Here is a 21336-nt window from a genome sequence, read left to right as displayed (position 1 = left end):
TCTTAAAAATTAATGTTTAGCGAGGCTGGCAAGAACAAGAAAATTAATGAAGCATAGAACGCTAATATTAAAAACATCACGAGCGAATTGTGTTCTTATTTTTACATTACTTTTAGAACAGAACGAGATTCACTTTTGTTTAAAGAGGTTATAAATTGGGTACTTGCATTTCAAGAAGAAGATAACGGATAAACACACACGTGACCTATGATATCAGCTCCAACTGATAGTTTAGAAGCAAAATGGCGTGTTAAAGTTGAGCTAAGATTGGTCACATAAGTTGGAATGTTAATTAACGCTAAGTTCATTAAATACGTATCGAATTTGTTGAAATATAGCTCTTTCTCGTCTAAGTCTCGTACTTAACTTAGATTTATTATTTGTTTACGTATTTTATTGTAACCGTGATATATTTTTGTTTTATACCAGGCAACTTCCATGCATAATTAGTTTTTTTATGTTCTTCATGACTTCAAGCCTGTTTTCGTGTTAGGTGAGAAATGTATAATGGAAGAATTTCCATTTTTGTGATAGTATCTTTGTGAAAGAATATAGAATGAGTCACTTATGAGAATTGACATTTGACGGGCTCGGACTACACGAAATAGGATGGAAAGAACAGTTACAAACGTAAACAAAACGTAAACAACCAATCAGGATCGATATACCCACACTACGTCACTTTCAGGTACCCCATTGCTTTAGATGTACTTATTGCGGTTTAATAAATGAACATATTTACTAATTGTCTTTACTATTTTTCAATTGTACTAAATCACATCTTTAATTAAATCATTGGTGATTCTACTAGTTTAGATCCCGGCGGATAATCTATTTTCTGATAAAAACATTATTCATTCATTATTTTAATTTCAAAAAACCGTAGTAAGAAAAAATAATAATAACGGTCCCATGAAAGGAGCAAAAAATTTTCGTTGTTTTTAATTAAAGCTACAAACCATTTCAAATACATTGAAATAAATTGTGGCTTAGTAAGTGTTCCCACTCCAAAAGGTAATGAAAAATTTTCTTTTCTCCGTAGGGGAATTTAAAAAGGATTGTTTCTTTGTCCAATTTAGGTGAGGATCTTCAGATTACCAAAATTAACTTATAAGTATGCATTCCTTTTTTTTAAAAAAATAATACTAAGTTGACCATCAAGGAAAAATAACGTTGCTTATAAAATCAGCTTCCTTCATGAAATATAAATTTAACTTAAATTGATTTATTCAGTTATTATGTTTATACTGTTATTATTTTAACAAAATCCGATTAGGGTATGTTATGGAAAACTTCAGTTGATGGAATACCGAGCAATAATATACTTTATCTTAAAAAAAGAAGAAAAAAAACATGAGTGTAGAGAATATGGACAATATTTTTTTTCCCTATTTTATTTTAAAATAAGAGTTAGGAACATAAGGCGATGACACACATATCCCTACCTTGTTGTTATCTCTCTTATTAGGAAAAACGTGATTGTTTATAATTACCACATGACTTATGACTCGTATTTCATACATTGATATTTTGCAGAATCTATCTTTAACACTTGAGAGACAAAAAACCTATCCAACTTCTATAAAAATTAAGGGATATTTTAATCTGCGATGTTTGATCAATGATAATTAGGCAATATAATGCTGAATTTATTGCAATAATAGCATATATACAAAGTCATAGAACAATGATGACATAAGTAAATGATAAAGATAACTGTAAGGACACAAAATTTTACTGCTGACTGCGATGTTCATCCAACGTTTCCGATTCTCCAAAAGCTAAAACAGCAAAATTGTAGCTATCCGGCTGCCTTTCTATGTATTCTCGACAAATCCGGGCAGCATCTTTTAAAAACGTCTCTTTGGTAGAATCGCCGTGGTATACTGGCATGTCCTTGTACCCATCTAGCTCATAGAGTTTCGAATTAACATTAACCAGTGTTAAATAATGGTTATCCGAAGTCTTTACGGGAGCTTGAGGGGAATCCTCCTTCTCTGCAGAGGATGAACCCCCCTGACTTGTTGGAGTGGAATAAAAATTCGCTGATTGATGGGCTTCTTTAATGCCAGCGTCTTTTTCAAGCACTTGCGCCCTTTCTGAAGGATCTAGAGCTATGCATTTTTTAATGAACTTGAAGGCTATGGATTCAGGATTTAAATTCATGTGTTCCATGTTATTAGCAATAGCGTGGATGACGGCTATGGTGCCACAGGCATTTCTGATTGTTTGGAGCATGAAGAAAACTTTTGGATCTACATTCTGTAGCGACTTTTCCAACTGTCGCATTAGATTAGAACAATATTTTTTATAGATCGCTGTAAATGGGAAAATAAATATAACACCCAGAACTGGTTGAGAAATCGTATCTAGATACTCATCATCGAGTGATAGGATATCAAATATTTTCCATTTAGCTGGCACCCCTAGAGATATCAATAGATTGTTCATCACATCTGGGTTTGATTCCAGTTCCATCCATTCCGAGTCACTCATCATAAAAGACAAACAAAAAAAGATAAGACTATTTGAATCTTTAATATCGTAGGCGCTTTTGGCTTTGCTAAATTAATGTAGGATTTAAGCAATTTCTACAATCAGACACCTACGGGAAAAAAACAGCAACTTAAGGTTTAAATTAAACAGTTAAAAATAAACAATAAATAGCATTGAAAATCGCAACTGGCTATAATTTCGAAAACTTCTGCTTAGATTGTCGTAAATTACACGACCAATAAGGAATGATAAAACAATATTAAAAAAAAGGCATAGTTTGCCAAGCAGTTTAGGCCAGGTATAGTTTGAATATTTTTAACTAGGAGGCTTCGCCCCCTGCTCGCTGGCGCTCGTCAACCCCCGGAACTGCTTTCCCAGTTCTTTTCGGATTGCTTCGCAATCCAATGCTCGCTTTGCTCGCTCATTGGATACGTTCTTAACATCTAGCTTTTGTATACTTTTTTGAATACTGAAGTTCCGAAAACTTTTCACTGTCGAAAATTCAAAACCTGTACATTTCAATATTAATTTGAAATTGCAAACAGTTTACATATTTTTCTTAATCACACTATTCTAAATTTCAGTTGTTGAGAAAAGTAATTATTGTAAGTTTTGTTTTAAAGTCTTTCCCACCAGAGGGCTAAAGCCATGTGTTGTAAAACAATATGAAATAGTAGTCTCCCACTGGACGCCGTATGTAAAGCATCGGCTTCGATGAAGATAATTTTGTATTTTTAATTCTCTGAAGGGCGTCACCCTAATAATATGGAATTTGTAAAATAATTGTATATATTTTTGATTGTTGATGAAGCCCATCATTTTGTGTTTTCATCAGTGTTCAGAAGCAGAACAACTATAAGTTTTTTATTTTATCACAAAAATATAAAATGTATAAAAAACAAAGAAAAGAATAAGAAAATGAGTATAGTCATAGAAAAAGTTAAAATTATAATATAGTATTTGTCAGTTAAAATAAAACTTTTTGTTTAAGTCATTGTTAACAATTCAAATTTCTCCGAGGCAATTCTAAACCTTAATTTTGTTCTAAATGTCAGTATTCAGACACACAACAGAAGTTTAATATGAAGTTGTAAAATGTAAGAAGTTGTAAAATTTCTTTAAAAACACAATTGTTAATCTGGGCATTTGGCGATACAACACTTATAGAATTGAAGGATTCGTTATGTCAAGGGCTCAGGTATCATAATTTTGATCTAGTTGCGCTTCTATGTCATTTTGTTTTATGTTGCTAAGTTAGCTTTCAAAAAATTCTATGGCTGGCAACAGCATTTATATTTTTCAGAGCCAGTTTAAATTAAATATTATCATGTTTTTAGGGCAGGAATCTGAATTGAACAACCTGATAATGCTCACTCTGGTTATTGTTTCCGTTTTTAAAAGCGCTATATGTTGAGCCACCTCATGTGACATTTTTAGCAGCAATCATTGGTGGATTTTCTAACGTTGCCATTCGGGGAGTTGTAATGAGGCTTTTTTTTGGTGCCGTGTAAGAGAAATATATATATAGATTTTAGCTATTTTTACAGTTTTAAAAGACATAAACCAATTGTCTTCAGCCTTTTTGTACCCAAAAGTAAATTTTAGAATATAAGATGGCACTACTAATTTTTCAAGGTGAATTTATAGTTAACATGAACTTTTTATTTTATTTCATATGCGGCGTTGAATAGCCGATCCAATTCTGAGTTCACAACTGTCATTTTTTTTCTTTTTATTTTATAACCGTCGGTGAACAGTCGAACCCAATTTTGAGTTAACGTCTACTAACGTTCAATTCCCCAGCCTCGTAATTATGAACCCAACACAAAAGACAAGGGATCTCTTTGATCAAGCATCTGAACAAATTAGCTTTCGTAGAAAACTTTTTCATGAAACTAACCAGCATTTGCGTTACATGGAGAGGAAAACAACGAACATCCTACCGTTAGTAAGGGGATTCTAACCCATTTTCCGTCTACCACAGAGATTTTACGTCAACACTGTGGTCGGTGCGGGTAAGAACAGAATTCCAGTCAACCAGATACCGCTGGGGTTAAAAAAATTAGTTTGAGATATTTTAATAGATCTTAAAATTTTTGTCGTTTTCTGCTTTAAGCGTTCCATTTTGATTTATTATTTTAATGTTACTTACTTATTTTGTCTTTTTCTGAATTTTTAAATTAGTTTCATTCTTTGATTAGAAATTTTAATAGCTAAGAAATATTTAATACCTATTGTGGCATCACAATAATTAATACTACACTTACGTGGCTTGGGCATGTTTTACGAACGTCTACTAACAGGATATTTTTGTCACATTTAAGTGTGTTTTGTCACGCCGAAGGTAATTTATCTTAGTTCTTGAATGAAAAAGATCAAGGAAATCAAGATTAACGTTCAGCAGGTTCACTGTTTTTCAAAGTATTAAATGAATCTTTTTACTATGCTATGCATCATTCTCCGCATCTGAAACTGAAATTCTTTATTTAATTTTCTGTAAAATCCTAGTATACGCTACACGTTTAAAGAGATTTTGAAACCTGTCGCCAAAACAGCAAATTCCAAAATGGCTAAAAAGCAAAACGTACCATTCCAAATATACAATAGATAGCAAACTTTATAATCCATCGTGGAACGTATATTGGGATTAATCTAATTTAATCTTTATGAAATTTTAAATTGAAAGTAAAACAAATTCATAATATTTCACATTTTTAACAGGAAAGATTTTATGAGAATATAAAATCCTTTTTATCACTAGTGTACGCTTTTTGAAGTTTTTACTTTTAAAAATTCAAGTAGCAAAAGTGCAAACTTTATTAAAACCAAAATAATAGTAATAAACACATACTTACATTTAGGATTTTGATTAAATTCTTCTATACATATTTCTGTACTGAAAAAGCTTGGTAATTCTCAGATATACTTAACTATGCTTAAGTTAACCAGCATTTTTATCATTTACTAAAACTTGTAGGTAAGGGGAAATAGAGATGCATGCCGTTTATTTTACGGTTCAGAATTGGGTATACTATATAGCCTACGTCACAGGTCGTGTTATTCCTACTAAATTTAACTAGTTAACAGCATTTTCTGCGAACCTGATTTCTAGCAACAAGTACACATTAAATGAAGTGTGTTGTTATAAGTCGCTACTCGGCAGGTTGAAATTATATTAGTCTAGTTCCTTTTGAAATAATTTATTTTGTTGTTTTATCTAAGTTCATGAATTTAGTAAACGTATTTAAAACTCAGCTTATTAATTAAACTAAAAGGTAAATGTTATTCCTAGTAAAAATTTCGAAGTGGAAGTAGTTGTGTTTTTTTCATATTATACCCAATTCGGAAACATTTCTTTCCAGAGAAGAAAATGATCTCAAAAGCATTTTGACTTTATGAAATTCTCACTTTTTTTTCCTTATTAGTAAATGTTTACTTTTATAAGACATTAATAAAATAACTATCGATGTTAATACGGGTCCATTTAAAATTTTCCAACTGGAATCTTTTTAAAAGCTATTTTTTCCGGATATGCTCTTTATTTAAGATAAATTTTCATAAGCAATTTGGAAGGTTTCTGCCAAAAGTTGAATGGCCTAAAAGATTTTTCTTAGTGATGCTGTAATAAAAATTTGAACAATTTCGAAGCTTTGCGTAGCGAATAAAGGAAATGAATTTCTATGGATGCAGAGTGAGCTTCTAGTATCAATTTTGAGAAAAAGACTAAAAATTTATTAAGTCAAATTATACTTGTTATAATTTTATATTTAATGTTGTTTCTCTTACTCTAAATGAAAAACACAATACATTTAGTCAATCCATGTATGAGAACTTATGGTACACTTGATATATTATTTTCCATTTTATAGAAAGACTTACTTTTTGATTCATTATAATTCTTCTATGGCAATAACTCACCATAATTGTTTTAATAACCAATAAAAAAACTGTTAAATCACATATAATTAAAAAGAAATCGTTTAAACATAAAATATTCACATTGCTATTTTGTTTCTTTTCCCTTTTAATTTAAAAGTCACAATTACATAGGCAAACCATTGAAAAAAAAGTATAGTTTTACGAATAAAAGTAAATATATTAATTAAACATGATGCAATATGAAATTATAAAAGGCAAATAGTTCTTGTTTACATCTTTTTTTTTTGCAAATATTTAAAAAGACCTTTTTGTCTCTTTAAATTCTTTTTTACTTATACATAAAACAAGAGCTTTGGTGTTATATTAATAAAGATCAAATTAATTTACTTTAAGTTATATTAATGAAGATTAAATATTATATTCCACTCAATAATGACTATTAAAGCAAAGAGAAAAACAAGATGTTTTAAAGATTGGTTAATTGCATGATGTTAAAATTGTATGGGTATAAATGCGTCATAATCAAATGTTATGTTCTAATTAAAGACATGGCAATAAAAACTTTTAATCTTTTACTGTAAAAACTTTAATCAATATCTTTTTGGAAACATTCCCCAGCTTTATTAATAATATAGGCTAACTTGACATTTGAAGAAAATGTGACGACGATTAATGTTTATAGCATTTTAGTGTTGTTTCTGGACTATATTTATATTGAAAGGGTAATTGTGTTAAAGTAATCAGTACAAGTAAAAAGATAAAATATTTTAATTAAAAACAAAAATTAAGTGCAGAATATCACATGGTTATAACACTGAAGATTTTCGTATATATACATGTATTAATGTTATAAAATATTTTGTTTCAATCATGTTATTTACAAAACATTGAAATTTTAAAAAAAAAAGAGCATAATTTTAATCCTTAATTTCTGCACAAAATAATCCCTATAAACCAGAACAGTTCGAACATCAGTTACTGTTCCGAATGTTTAAAACAAAAACGTCATTTAAGGCTCTTCTGGTAAGTGATAACATTTTTATTACAACAACTTTGACTATAATACATAAAATAAAAAACAACAAACAACATTAAGGTAAAACAAAATTTTATGTAAAATGAAAAGAAAGTAAAAAAGGAAAAACCATGGCAAAACCATTTAAAAAATATAAATCAAAATGACAATACTTATAAAGAAGAAACTAAATAATGCCTAGATAATGATATAAAAAAAGAACTACATTTCTAATAATACTTATGTAGAAATAACAATATAACACACATATTTATGTATTTTGAAACATACAATCATTTTTAAAACTGATTTTTTTTTTAGTTCTGCTTGCATATTTCAAAACTTATTATAATGTTAGTGTGCTCATTCTTGTTTATATGTAAGAAAGTAAAACAAAAAAGATACACGTTATCAAACAAACTATGAAAGTATTTATCTACATCAACTGTTGCCCATAGTTTTAGGGCAGCAATATCATTGACTAAACACTTTCACGATTGTTTTCTGCTTTGCTTACATTTTTAAAAATTCATAATTCAACAATTGTGAAAAACTTAACTATGGATTTCATACAGCATTTCTTAAATATGAAAAGGTTAAAAAAAATAATAATAAAAAACCATATACCGATAACCGATATCAAAACAATTCAGTAAGTATTCATTTACATCAACCATTGTCCGTATATATTTAAGGCAACAATGTCATTCACTAAAAACTTTTCAGAATGGTTAAATTCAGTTATATTAAAGTTCAGAAATTTCTGTCAGGCAAGACAGGGGACTTAAATGAAGTTATATTAATGTCAACTAATTAATTATGCCAAAAAGTTGAATGTAAACAGAATTTTTTATTCCTTATTTAAATAAAGATTATAAAAAAAATAAAAATATATGGATTTTTCATTGTCATCAACATGGATTCTGCATTGTTCATAATTTTCAAACAAAAATATAGTTTATTAAAAATTTCAAATCAAGATTAAGTAGGATCAAAATTATCTAATAAAATAAATTAGAATTATTTAAATACTTAACATATTCCATTGAAAGATTGCATTAGGAAATTAAACTTCTCACCTTTTTCCATTATTTTTTCTGATACAGATTATAATTTTTTTTCTTATATGGATAATAAAAATAATTTTACAAGTTTTTATTTCACATCAACTAGTATGCATACCCATAATTTTTAGGCTATGATGCAGTCCTACAAAATTTTTTAATTAATTTCTAATTAAGTTCAGAAATTTTTGTCAGGTAGGAAAAAAGAAACAAATTTAGTCACTATAATTGTAATATTTAAATTAAAATAGAAAACAAGACTTCAGTATATTTATCATTATTGCTAACATTCCCCCACCAATTGAGCTCATAGAAAATTGAATTTAAAACAACTAATATAATGATTTTTAAAAATCCACTGTAATCTTTAAACAACAAACTTAAAAAAGTCTCCTAAAGAGCTTTTTGCATAATTTTAATTGAGTTTGCACAAGGTTTTAAAATTTATATCAGCAGGCAAAAACATAATTAAAGGCAAGATTGTTCAATTAGATTAAGTTACAATTATTTTAATATTCAAAATACTTCAATTGGAACATTTTTAATAACACTTCAACTTTCAAAGATTCAAAAGAATATTTAATAATCAAAAAAATTCAGGGCTGGCAAAATTCATGATTTTTTTTATTTTAAAAAATCAAATTTATTTGATTTAAATTGGATTTTTTATTTTATTTAAATCAGATTTTTTATATCATCATCAGATTATTTTATTTAAATCAGATCTTTTTTATTTCGAATCATTGGTTAAATATATTAACAGAACTCAAAATTGTATAACAATAATAAAGCGAAAATAGTTGAAAATTTAATTATTACAAACTAGTCAGTGAATCACAGTAATTTTTGTTCAAGCTATTCATCCTAAAATTTTAAAGACAGAGAGGCAATTTGTCAATTAGATACCTAATGAAAAATACAATAAAAAAACTTATTGTAAGGTTCTTAGGTAAGACAAGCCTTTCTTCAAAATTGGTATTCACTAATTACATATTCAATATGCTTTAAAATCACATAAAGTATTCAAATATTGAACTATAAACTAAATGGATACAATTGAGATATATTGAATGCCAACAAATTATTTTACGTACAGAAAAAGAAAAATCTTAAAGCTTCCTTCCACTTTTAGCGTTTCTCTCTTTTTTTAATTTTCACTTTATTCCATAATATAATAATTCCCTTTTCATTATTTCTTTGAATCTTTATTATTACCTTTATCATCAGTGAAACCAGACTGTTAAAATGAATCACACAAGAATTTTATAAATAATCCTAAAGGATATATTTATAAAAATATTTTTGACTTAATGATTTATTTAAAGCAAATCAATTGGTTTAAATGAATATATTTCTTAATAAAATTGCAGTTGATTTAAATTATGCCAACCCTGAAACAATTTATTCAATATTCAGGCATTTCAATATTTCTTTAGTATCAGCATGATCAGCTAATTCTTGTTGCTTATGGCTAAAGATCACCTCCTCACCTCCTAAAGCACAGGAAAAAAAAATAAGCCCATATAAGAATTATGAAAAACATTCAGTTTGTCAAAAGATTTTTAAGAAAATTGCACATCATTCTTAAAGTAATATAAAAAAATTCTGTGCTGAAGGCATATAGCATCACATTTTCTATTGAGGAATAATAACTATCAGGCTAAAAACTTAGCTTTATAGAAATCATTTTATAAACAAATTTTAAAAAAAAATATCATTTATGCTTTGGAAGATAAAAAGTGAAAAAAAATTTGGTTTACATAGCCATATGTCATGACATTTTCATTTTGTTCAAATGTGTTTGCAAAAGGCTTTCTGCTTTAAAGAAATATTTTTCTATTTTCTTATTAACAAATTTAAAAAAAAAATATCATTTATGCTTTGGAAGATAAAAAGTGAAAAAAATTTGGTTTACATAGCCATATGTCATGACATTTTCATTTTGTTCAAATGTGTTTGCAAAAGGCTTTCTGCTTTAAAGAAATATTTTACTATTTTCTTTTTATTCTATATATATTTTTAGTACAATTTATACTATTATAAAAATTTGAACTTTAAGGATATTCCTTAAAGAGTAAATTAATTTCTTGTTTCAATGATAACTAATATTTACCATTTTTCAACTTATTAACTTTAGTATTTTTCTACTCATGTTTATAATAGTAGACCGACTTTTCTATTAATAATTTCAGCTAGTAATATTAAAGGATAAAAAAAAAAAGAATAAAATAGGAGTAAATTATTATCAAATTTAAAGATTTTTAACATACCATATTACATTTTTTAAACAAATAAAATAAATTGCACAATAATTAAAAAACAGAAGTTTTATCTTTTAGTTTGTCAAAGGTAGGTATATATAAGGTATTTATTGAAGAGAAATAATTTTGAAAAGTTAGAACATACCTATCTTCTACGCTAAAATATATGTAGAGAAAAAATTAAGCTATTGTCGACAGCAAGAATATTTTTATTATTTATCTTTCAAAATTTGGCAGTTTGACAAAATCCTGTTATACTTTATTATGTATGAAGTTGCAGACAATGCACTTGACTGCTAAGCAAAATATTAGAGAAAATAAAAGTTTTTACACTGGAAAAGTAAATTCACAATTTACTTGCTAATTGCCAATTTATTATTATTATTTTTTTTTTTTACAATAGTACACATAATGCAATGAATGAATTTGCATATTACATATTTTGATTTGCCTTTTTTTTAATCAACCAAAAATTAACTTAGGTGAACAAATGACCAGAAATGTGATTGCTGGAAGAAGAAATTATCAAAATTTTTTATTTTTCAAAGTGTAATATTTTTTTAGCACTTACCTTTTTCTTAATAGATAGAAGATATTTAAAAGACTGTCATTTACATGCACAATGGTAACATTTATAAATTTTAAAGAGAGAAAGAATTTTTTTTTCTATACATAAATTGAAAAAAAATTACAGATTCTTTTTTTTTTGCAATAAAAAAGTGGAAAAATATTTCCCATTTTAATGCGTAGCAGCAAAATTGCTACGCATTAAAATATAAGTTTTTTTTTAAAAAAAAGAAGAGAAAAAACACCATTTTTACTGATAAACACTCGTTTATAAGTTTGCCATTTCAGAATTACTTTCAAAATTACCAACTTTATACTTTTGGGTTTTCCTCTGAAGTTCATTAATTCTAGTTGAAGTTATTATAGAACTTTTTCTTTTGAAGATTATATGAAGTTTGGTTTTTCTCTAACAAATCTGTATAGAAAAAAGTCCACATTGCATGTGAATGAGAACTTAGAAAGAAAAAAAAGAAGGAACTAGTTAGGGCAAAAAATAAATGCATTGTTAACAAAATATTGCGAAAGTAAAAAAAAATTATATTTTAGATTGGCGGTATTCAGAGAAAATTTTGCCGGAATATAAATTGATTCGAGGAAGCCTGCAAATTAAAGGAAGGTTCACATGCCTGAAATAACTTCAGAGAGCTCCGATGAACATATAGGCTAGTGCGAATATATCAATATTAAGCTGTGATAATAATGTGGGTAAATAATTAACACATGACTTATTGGAATCTTTAGAAAGTTAGATTAATTTCATAAAGTTTTAAACTTTTTTATGCAGTTTTAAAAATTTTAGGCTTTTATCTGAAAGATTTCATTAATATTTTGTAAACTGGAAAATTTTATAAAAACTAACGCTTTTACATGTTTTAAGATTCGTTTTTTTTCCAATTCAAAATGTTGATTCACTGTAGAATTTCATTAAAGTTTTAATAGCCAATATAAAATGTGTACTTTCAAAATTCTATTTATGCCTTTCCACTCAGCTGATATTTTATATTGATTTGTCAAATTACTTTTGAAAATAAAAGTCAACTGTGACATTATTAATAAAATATTTTTTGTATTGAATAAATAAATATATATATATACATATATATATACATTAAAAAAAACATTCTAACAAACTTGTTCACTTTTTAAATAGTTAGAACAAGGATAAGTTGTTAATTAATATTCATAAGGCCCAAGTAGTAATTAAAATGATCATTGATAAAATTATTTTTCAAAACTGAATTTTGAGATTAAAATTAATGTTGCCTTTTTAATTCGACCACTCCTTTTATAAGTAAAAATAGATCAAATATGAGATTTTATGACTTGCATGCATAAAACACACGTTATGTTTATAAATGAAGATATACCTTCCCACTTTAATAATAATAATAATAAATGTTAGATATGTAGAAGATTTAAAAAATACTCAATTAAATTTTAGCTAACAAAATACTAAGTATGTTCAAACAGATTTTAAGTAAACGTTTTTTATTTATTTCTGAAAATTGTCTGCATTAGCTTTCCTCTCCGGTACTGTTATTGGCATTTATTTATAAATTAGAGTTGTTTTAATTAACCAGATAATACAAATGTACAAAAAAATACCTTTAATGACAACAAAAGTGCCACCAACTTGATAATAATCCCCCTTCAAGTCATTAGGTATATTCGCAGCTTTTGCCTAGACAGAGAAAAACACATACACATTAGATTTTTGAAAATTCAAACCTTACAAATTATGAAAAAGAAAATTAATTATCATAATTCTTTTTCCGTCTTAATTCACAAGAAATAAAATAATAATAACAATATCTATATAATAAAAATATTTTGCCTATTTATCATAAAATTATATACTAAAAACAAACAGCTAGAAATTAGATTTAAATAGCATAAAATATTTTCCTAAATGTTTATAGAAGATCATATGAAATTTCAACAATATTAGTCTGTTTTATGTTTTGTTTCACTAGATTTACAAACTATGATGAGGTGATAAGAAAATTTCAATTAAAAGAACTATCTAAATTAATTATTTCAAAAAGGTTAAGTAAAATTAAAATCACAATTTAATTTTTCTTTATTTTTCAATGCAAAAATAAAACAAATAATCTTACTTCTGACATAGCATTTCTTGAGGATTTGTATAATAGAGCTGAACCAAGACTTAAAACACCATGTCTAGAAGAAAATACAAAATTAAATTTAATAATCAAGTAAGTATTTTCCATAACAAGAGTAATTATTTTGAATGAAAAAAATTTCGCAGAGTTAGAAAGAAAACTATTGCAAAATTGAAATAGCAGGTCTTAGAAAAATTAATAGTTCATTAAAATCACAATAAATACATAGTTCAAATGCAAAATTCGTACATTATTTTATTAAATTGTAAAAGTGTATGATTTCAATAGAAACAAACATAAATAAGAGCAAACACTAGTAATTTAAGTGCTCAATTATTGTCAATTTTTGTTTATAGACACTTTTTGAAATTTTATCAGACATGCCACAACAGTTTCAGAAACAAAGATGAATTTTGTGCGATTTCCAAGCATTTTTCAATTTATAACTAAAAAAATTATTATTTAGTTATGTATAATACTATTTAAAAAAAAACACACACAATGAAATTTTACTTCACGTTATAAGACTTTTCAACTTAACTTGCTATAAAATGTCTTTAATTACTTAACTTTCAAATGAAATTCAAATCTGAAGATTTCATATTTTGATAAAAATTGTCATTTGGTTAAGCATTGCAATAATAAATAAAAGGTAAATTTTTAAAAAAAATATTTACATGATAGCAATCCTTTTGCTCAATGTTTAAAAATTTCTATGACTACTGAATTGTTAATTGGATTAAAATAATTTTAAATAAACTGTACAAAGAGATCGACAAAATTTTTTGAGAAGATTCCTAAATATTCAGAAGCAATAGACAGATAATTAAAAAAAATAAATAAATATGAGTGAATTTTGAACAAGAATCTTAACTAAAAATCTTCTTAGCTAAGTTATCTGATTTGTGAAAAAAAGAGAAAATAAAACCTTAGGTTTATTGACTATCTGAAAAAGGATTAAAAAATTTTAAAACTTCAGCCACGATCAAGATGGCAAGAAATTATATTATAAGAAAGTTCACAGTACATCTTTGACTGCCACCCCAGTAGAAAAGAAGATTAAGTCCTATCTCATTGAGAAAATTTACAAATCTATTTATAAGTGAAATTAGAAATATTTGACTTTATTAAAAAAACAAAAACAAATATTTAATTAAATTTTAAAATAAAATTTTGCATAAAAAAGTAACTCAATATAGGTCTTGATTGCTCATCTATAAGAGTAAAGATATTTACCTTTTGTATTCCAAGTCTTTGTAGCACTTTTTATCAATATCAACGAAAAGATCTGAAACATAATTGTCAATATAAAAGTATCATCAATTAGTCAAGTTGAAAGCACAATAACACAGTTAAATAGTAATGATTATAAATATACGCAACTAAATAGTAATGATTATAAGTATACACAACTAAATAGTAATGATTATAAATATATTAGTTGTCTTAAAACAATAAAATACTAGAACTAAATTAAAACAATAAAAATTTACATAAGTGGTAAATTTTTTTATGAATATCAAGTACACACCAATATAGCACTGGGTACTAGAGAGAGAGAATTTGGACGAATCTGTTACATATTGTACCAGATACTTATCAATCTAACTTATAAGAGCTAAAAGTAATTTAAAAATTGTCTTATTTTATCATTATTAGAGGTTTAAATAGTTTGATAATTTAAGGATTAAATACCATCATAAAAATAACAAAAAAAGTAACATAAGCCAAGTTTAATTTTCAATATGAAAAAATCTTGACAAACATTTTAGATTAAAGAATGGAAAAGGGACCATCTTTTAATTTATATATTTTGTCTCTTTTTATTACATGAAAATCATTTAAAAGTACTATTTTAAATTTAACTGTAGTGTTATATTATGAAAAATATGAGCCAAAATTATTTAACAAAAACATTATTTTAATAAATTATGTAAGAATAAAAAATAAACCATGTTAATGCAAATAAATAAAGCAGTATATTACTAGATCATGCTAAAAATGCAAAAGAAAAAAAATGATTAAGCATGTATAGGCATGTACAAGTGATTAAAAAAAAAATAAACACAGAGCAAAGGAGAAAAAAAGTGAGTCTGTATAAACTAAATTTTGGATTTTTTTCCCCCCATTAAAAGAATATATATTTTTTTTCAACACTTATACAAGTAGCAAAAAAGAGAAATATTTTAAGCTGGTTGTGAATCAAACACTAATAATAATAACAAGAATTTTCCCTATTAGATTATGTTTTTAATACTTCATTGTCAAGGTCTTTTCCTTAAAAGGTTGAATTAAACAACATTAATTAATTAAAAACAATATTATCTTTTGAGGAACAAATGGCTCCATTCTTGTATGAAAATATGCTTTTCAAGTAAAGAATTTGCAAGGTCAAACTTAACAAGTTATTTACAAACAAGGAACATAAAACCTACTACATAAAAAGAATTTAAAAAAAAAATCACATCTACCATAAACAAAATTTTTTCCCCACATCTTTCTTAGATTCAAGAAAATTAAAAAAAAGTTTTAAAATATATAAATTTTGAAGTTCAAATAAACATTTTGTTTTTATAAATGAAAATGACCTATAATTAAATTACAAATTTTATTTACATTAATTATTGAACAAAAAAAAATCAGTTATAAACATCATTTTCAGCTTAAAGTGAAAAAATATTCAAACAAAATTATATTTTAAAACTAAGGAAAATTTATGTGTACATAAATCAGAAGCAAAAGTGAATAAAAAAAATTGCATTTAGAATTTATTAATGATTCTATCATATAAATTTACATTATAAGTTCATCATGAAAATTAAAAAATTCTTTTTAGATAGCTTTCCTCAAACTAAGTTCTATTTAGAGTTGAGATATTATCAGTATTATTTTGTTTATTGTACATAAAAAAATTCATAATTACACATAAATTAAAAAATGTAATAAAATAAATAAATCTATACTTAAAGAAAAGAAATTAAAACAAAAATAACTAAAAATAAAAAATGTCATATTTTTAATGAATTTAGAAGTCAAGAAACCTATAAATCCAGCGAAAAATATTAAAAAAAAAAAAAAAAAAAAACCCAACCCAAAGTAAAATATAATTCAAAATTTTTACTACACATAATATATTTTTACTACAGATAATTTAATTTAATGCTTAAAACAAGATGTCTATTTATATAAAAATAATAGTTTATTGAAAAAAAAAGCAAAATAATAATTTAAAACAATATCATTTAATTAACTAAATATTAATAACTGCTTCAAATAGATAAAGCCTTCTAAGCTGTTGAATATTTCTCAGTGCATTGATTACTTATATTTGATTTTTACCTCCAGTAAAGAATTCCCCTTTAATAAAATCCTCCACTCCTAATTCTTCCACACCAATACCAATTAGGCGGACATTTTTTGTATCAAGTTGTGGTTTTATGTCGCTCAGCTGTTTTGCAGCTAAGCGACAGAACATTCATCCAAATCGTCTGAAGAAGGTGACCACACAATCTTGATTCTCCCATAAAGATTTCATCTTTACAATCTAAGGGAAAAAAAAATGATGATTGTATTTCAAAATTAATATTTTATTCAGTTAGACAATAAAAGCTATTTTTTTTAAAATTTAAAATCATCCTTCTAAAGTAGGGATTAAACTTTGAAAAAGAGAAATAAATTATTAAACAAACATAAAAAAAATGTGAATGCAAAAATTGTACAACAAATCGCTATGATAAATTCTTTTGCTTTCTGTACCAGATAACTCATTCATAAAGAACATATATGTTTTTAATTTTTATGCTGCATTAGTTAATAAGTTTACAGGAAGAAGACAAACTTCCAACATAAATAACTCAAAGAGTTAGAAATATATATAATTACGAATTTTTCTAGAGCTAATTAAGATTTAATTGTCACTAAAAAAAGTGTTTTGTAATTTTAATCAAAAAAGTATTTAATAAATGTTTTTTTTTTGTGGAGTCAAAGTAAAAATAAACAAGGATGTAAATGAAAAACACTCTTTTACATTCGACAAGATTGAAAATAAATAAAACAAAATAAATGTGTATTAAATAAAAAATTATAACTTTTAACGTGATAATGCTTTTTTTCAGAAAGTATTCTTCAGAAAATTATTTAAAAATTGTTAAAGTATTTCTTTAATAACTATGTTTAGATTTTATAATCAAAGTAAAAACATATTGAAGAATACTTGAGACATGTTCACATTAAGATTTATAAGAAACAATTTGTTCAAGTAAAAAGAAATGTAAAAAATAATTATTTTCATGTGTGATTTTTATTACTTTTACAAAGTATTTTTTTTTTAAAGACAATTAATAAAAAAGAATCACTCTTTTTCATTAAGGTCAGTAATTTAAATTAAAAGCATTGTTAGTTCTCAGTATGGACACATTGCTATTATTATTCACTTTTTTATTAAAAGCAGATCCTTAACAGAGAACCATAAAAAAAAACAGTAGTCAAAAATGTACAATTATGACAGAGGATAAGAAAATCATAAAAGAAAATTTTAGATAAAAACTGACTATGAATTTTCAAATAAACTGAATATTATTAAATTATATATTTCATTAAAACCATATATCAAAACAAAATGTAACAGTACTTTAAATAAAATAGTTTTAATAAATATAAATTTATGCAAAATTTCTTATTTAAAAATTTGTTAAAATGAAAATGGAATAACTCAGCTAATATCTTATTTTATAAAGATTTCATTTAAAAATAAAATCAATTTCTTGGATTTATAGCAAGTATAAGAGCCTGGCAATAGCATATAATTATGAGAAAATCCTTTAAAAAATAATTAACACTGATATGAATCACATTAAATCTTACCTCTCCACTAATAGGAGATTTGACAGTATTTTCTGCAATCTTTTTTGCTTCATTCATAGTTGCTCAGTTCTGCGACAATAACAAAGTTTCTGATAATGAAAAGAGATATACTTCAGTTTAATAAGCTAATTAATTTTTTATAGTTTCTAGTTATAAGCTTGCACATTTTATCTGATCTCTAAATAGGACTGGGCCATAAATCGATATGTCGCGAATGATTGATTGAACATATAGATATCGTCATGCTGATATAGCGGTTTTCCTTTCTTGCGAGCATCTGTATTATGATTTAAGCAGCTGATTTAAGAAGAAGCTAGCGATTTAATGATTTAACCCTGTTATTTGGATTTATTTTTACCTTAATTTTTGTTCTGAACTCAATCTATTAATGAAAAGAAATTATGAATAAAAAGAAAAAGAGATTCTTCATTGTTTTTTCCTGAAATAATTTTTTTCACTTTAAGCAGTACAATTTTAAGTGCGATCTTTAGCATTTAAGTAATTTATAATTTGTTATAAAAAGTGTTTTTTAAAAAATCTATTTAATACACGTAAGTATAATAATTTGATTATTTTTAAATTAATAAATCTTCAGTCATTTTCAAATATACAAAAATTTCGAAAAAGTTAATGTTATTTATTTAAAATTTTTTTTTGTTGATATTAGTTAAAATCATTAATATGTTTAAACTAAATTAAAAGTTAAGAGATGTTTTGATGCATTTTAATAATTTAACAATAGTGCTATCAAATTTAGTACTTTTTAAAAAAGTTTCTCTTTAAATTATTTCACTATTTGCTTATTTAATAATTTGTTAGATATTCAGTATTTTTTAACCAATAATTCGATTTCCATAAGTTGATATTTTATATTAAAGAAATGAAATAATAATAAAATAAAACTAACATTTATTTTTACTTATATTGCAAATAGAATTTAACCATCAGCTAATAAAACTTAACTATTTTAAATAAATAAATAAAAGAAAGTCTAATGATACTTCAAAAGCATATTCTTTTCAACAAATAATTTAAAAAGTTTTACTTAAGTAAAATTTTCTTTATTTTAATACATGTAAGTAAAATTATTGTTAGAGTTTTATTGTTATTTTTAACGCAACAAATATTAAGTTGCCTTTAATTTATAAGAAAAATTAAAAATAAACTTTAACTTTAAGACAGCGGTCTTAAGTCAATAATCCTTTTTTATTATTTTAATTGAAAAAATTAAGCAATGCTATTGAAGCTATAAAATACATTTTCTTAAAATTAACATTTTCTTTTGTTATAGATTTGTTTCTTTTTGATTGATTTAAGATTGATAAGATTCAGATTAAGATTTCAGACTCAAAAGAAATAGCTTTCGAACTTATGTTATATTACAATGTCTACCAAACAATACATAATGATATAAAATTATTTACATCTTCCAGTTTTATCCCTAACATAAATATGGAAACTGTAATTAAGTGTTATTAATAGTCTTATTGCTGATTACACCGAAACCTAATCGTTGGAACTAGTCTTACAAACCTTAGTCTGACAGCACTTTTTAAATTAAATTCTTTCAAAAATATAGCAGTTAATCTTAATTGCTTTTTTTTTCTGAGGCAGAACGAAACATTGTTTCCATTTAAGTTTATAAAAGTCAATTATTTTTAAAATAAAATATTATTCTCAGAATATAATTAATTTTATACAAAAATTTTGTGAATGATAACTTCATCAAAAAAAACTTTTACTAAATAAAACAAACACATAAATGTACTTGTCTTGAGCTATTCTTTTATATTTAAAATAACACAAAATATATAGGAATACATGATGATGAAACTATTAATAGACTATGACATTAATCAATATAAAAAAAATTGACCTACCAAAAATGTTTATTATTATCTTAAGATTTTTTTATTATACATAATATATTTAAACAATAATAATCATGTAAGGCATCATTATCGCACTTATTCTGATGTATTACCTATCAAACCTCTTAACAAAAGTTTTAGTAAAAATCTAGCAATAAAATAACCTAATGGCAAAATTCTTAGGATTTTCAATTTAGACCACCATTTTGAAAACTACTAGTCAGGAAAGAAGATAAGAAACATGGCTTCTGTTCTATCCTGTAATTACTAAGATGAATATGATCATCAAAAACAGTTTGGTTTGGAATGAGAGCAGGGGTCTGTCCAGGCCGAATTTACTACCGTTTAGCGGTACCTTCACAAATTCAACTTTACGAAAAACGGTAGTTTCACAAATTCAATTTTAGGAGAAACGGTAGTTTCACAAAATACTTTTTCTTAAAATTTTATTTTTGTATCCCTTAGAAACCATAAGTCCATATTTTTGTGTTGATTTTTTAACATAATTTTTAATTTTTCACAAATGATATCTAAATTTTCACAAAATAGGTACCTCTCAGAAAACCCTAGACAGACCCCTGGAGAGTATTAACTAAAGCCAATAAAGTTAGTAAATTGCATCAGAAAAAAGCTTTTTCTATATACAATTTCAAAAAAACTCATAACATAAAAAAAGTTTTTATGAAATATAAGTGTTAAAAAAACAAACTTGGTCACCAATTGCTGTAAAAAGTGAAAAATACAAAAATGCAGTATTAGGATTTATATAGTATATGAACATAGAAAAATTTACATGTTTAAGGAGCCAGCACTAAACTAAGACGTAGAGGGTGTGCGAGTTTGATAAAGTTAAAACAATAGTCTGTGAATTCTTATATAAGAAGGGAGTAAACAAGAGACAAAAAATAAATAAAATGGGTATTCTGGGTAATACGAAAATTTCTACGTTCAAGGTTCCGAGATACGAATCAATTTTTTATTTAGAATAGCGATTGTCATTTCCCTATACAATCAGACAATATAATAAATTATCGATGTTTTACCTTGAGATACACTTATTTACTGCTTGCAGCTAAATCTTAGTTAATATTTAGTTTTTCTATTTTTTTCATCCTCTGAGGAAAAAGTACGTCTTGAACGTTTCCTGTTGCCTATTTCATTTTCCATACAGGTCACTATTCAAGTTTATTGGAACTA

The 21336-nt window shown here is 25.5% G+C and overlaps 1 protein-coding gene and 1 pseudogene across 4 annotated transcripts; both read right to left on the bottom strand.

Moving 5' to 3' along the window:
- Positions 1-1633: 1633 nt before the first annotated feature.
- On the bottom strand, positions 1634-5643 carry LOC107443927 (ubiquitin carboxyl-terminal hydrolase isozyme L3 pseudogene; annotated as a pseudogene). Of its 2 annotated transcripts, none has more exons than XR_015428559.1 (2): positions 4764-5104; positions 1634-2605 (listed from the first exon to the last, which is right to left on the bottom strand). The product of XR_015428559.1 is annotated as a ubiquitin carboxyl-terminal hydrolase isozyme L3 pseudogene, transcript variant X2 (transcript). The 2 variants fall into 2 exon arrangements; XR_015428558.1 differs by lacking the exon at positions 4764-5104 and adding an exon at positions 5352-5643 and having other exon boundaries at positions 1649-2605.
- Positions 5644-7125: 1482 nt separating this feature from the next.
- Positions 7126-21321, bottom strand: LOC107443930 (prostamide/prostaglandin F synthase). 2 transcript variants are annotated; one of them, XM_016057955.4, is made up of 7 exons: positions 20933-21203; positions 18269-18357; positions 16745-16949; positions 14642-14693; positions 13400-13463; positions 12888-12963; positions 7126-9947 (listed from the first exon to the last, which is right to left on the bottom strand). In XM_016057955.4, exons 3-7 carry the CDS (start codon positions 16878-16880, stop codon positions 9856-9858), a joined length of 420 nt encoding a protein of 139 aa, XP_015913441.3. In that variant the 5' UTR covers positions 16881-16949; positions 18269-18357; positions 20933-21203; the 3' UTR covers positions 7126-9855. The 2 variants fall into 2 exon arrangements, with proteins under 2 accessions (XP_015913441.3, XP_071037332.1); XM_071181231.2 differs by having other exon boundaries at positions 7400-9947; positions 21183-21321.
- Between the last annotated feature and the right edge of the window lie 15 nt (positions 21322-21336).

Source organism: Parasteatoda tepidariorum, chromosome 8 (genome assembly GCF_982258835.1).
Source record: "Parasteatoda tepidariorum strain Cologne lab strain chromosome 8, Ptep-v5.0, whole genome shotgun sequence".
NCBI lineage: Eukaryota > Metazoa > Arthropoda > Arachnida > Araneae > Theridiidae > Parasteatoda > Parasteatoda tepidariorum.
Note: the sequence above shows the minus strand (reverse complement) of the source record. Positions and strands in the feature narration are given on the sequence as shown.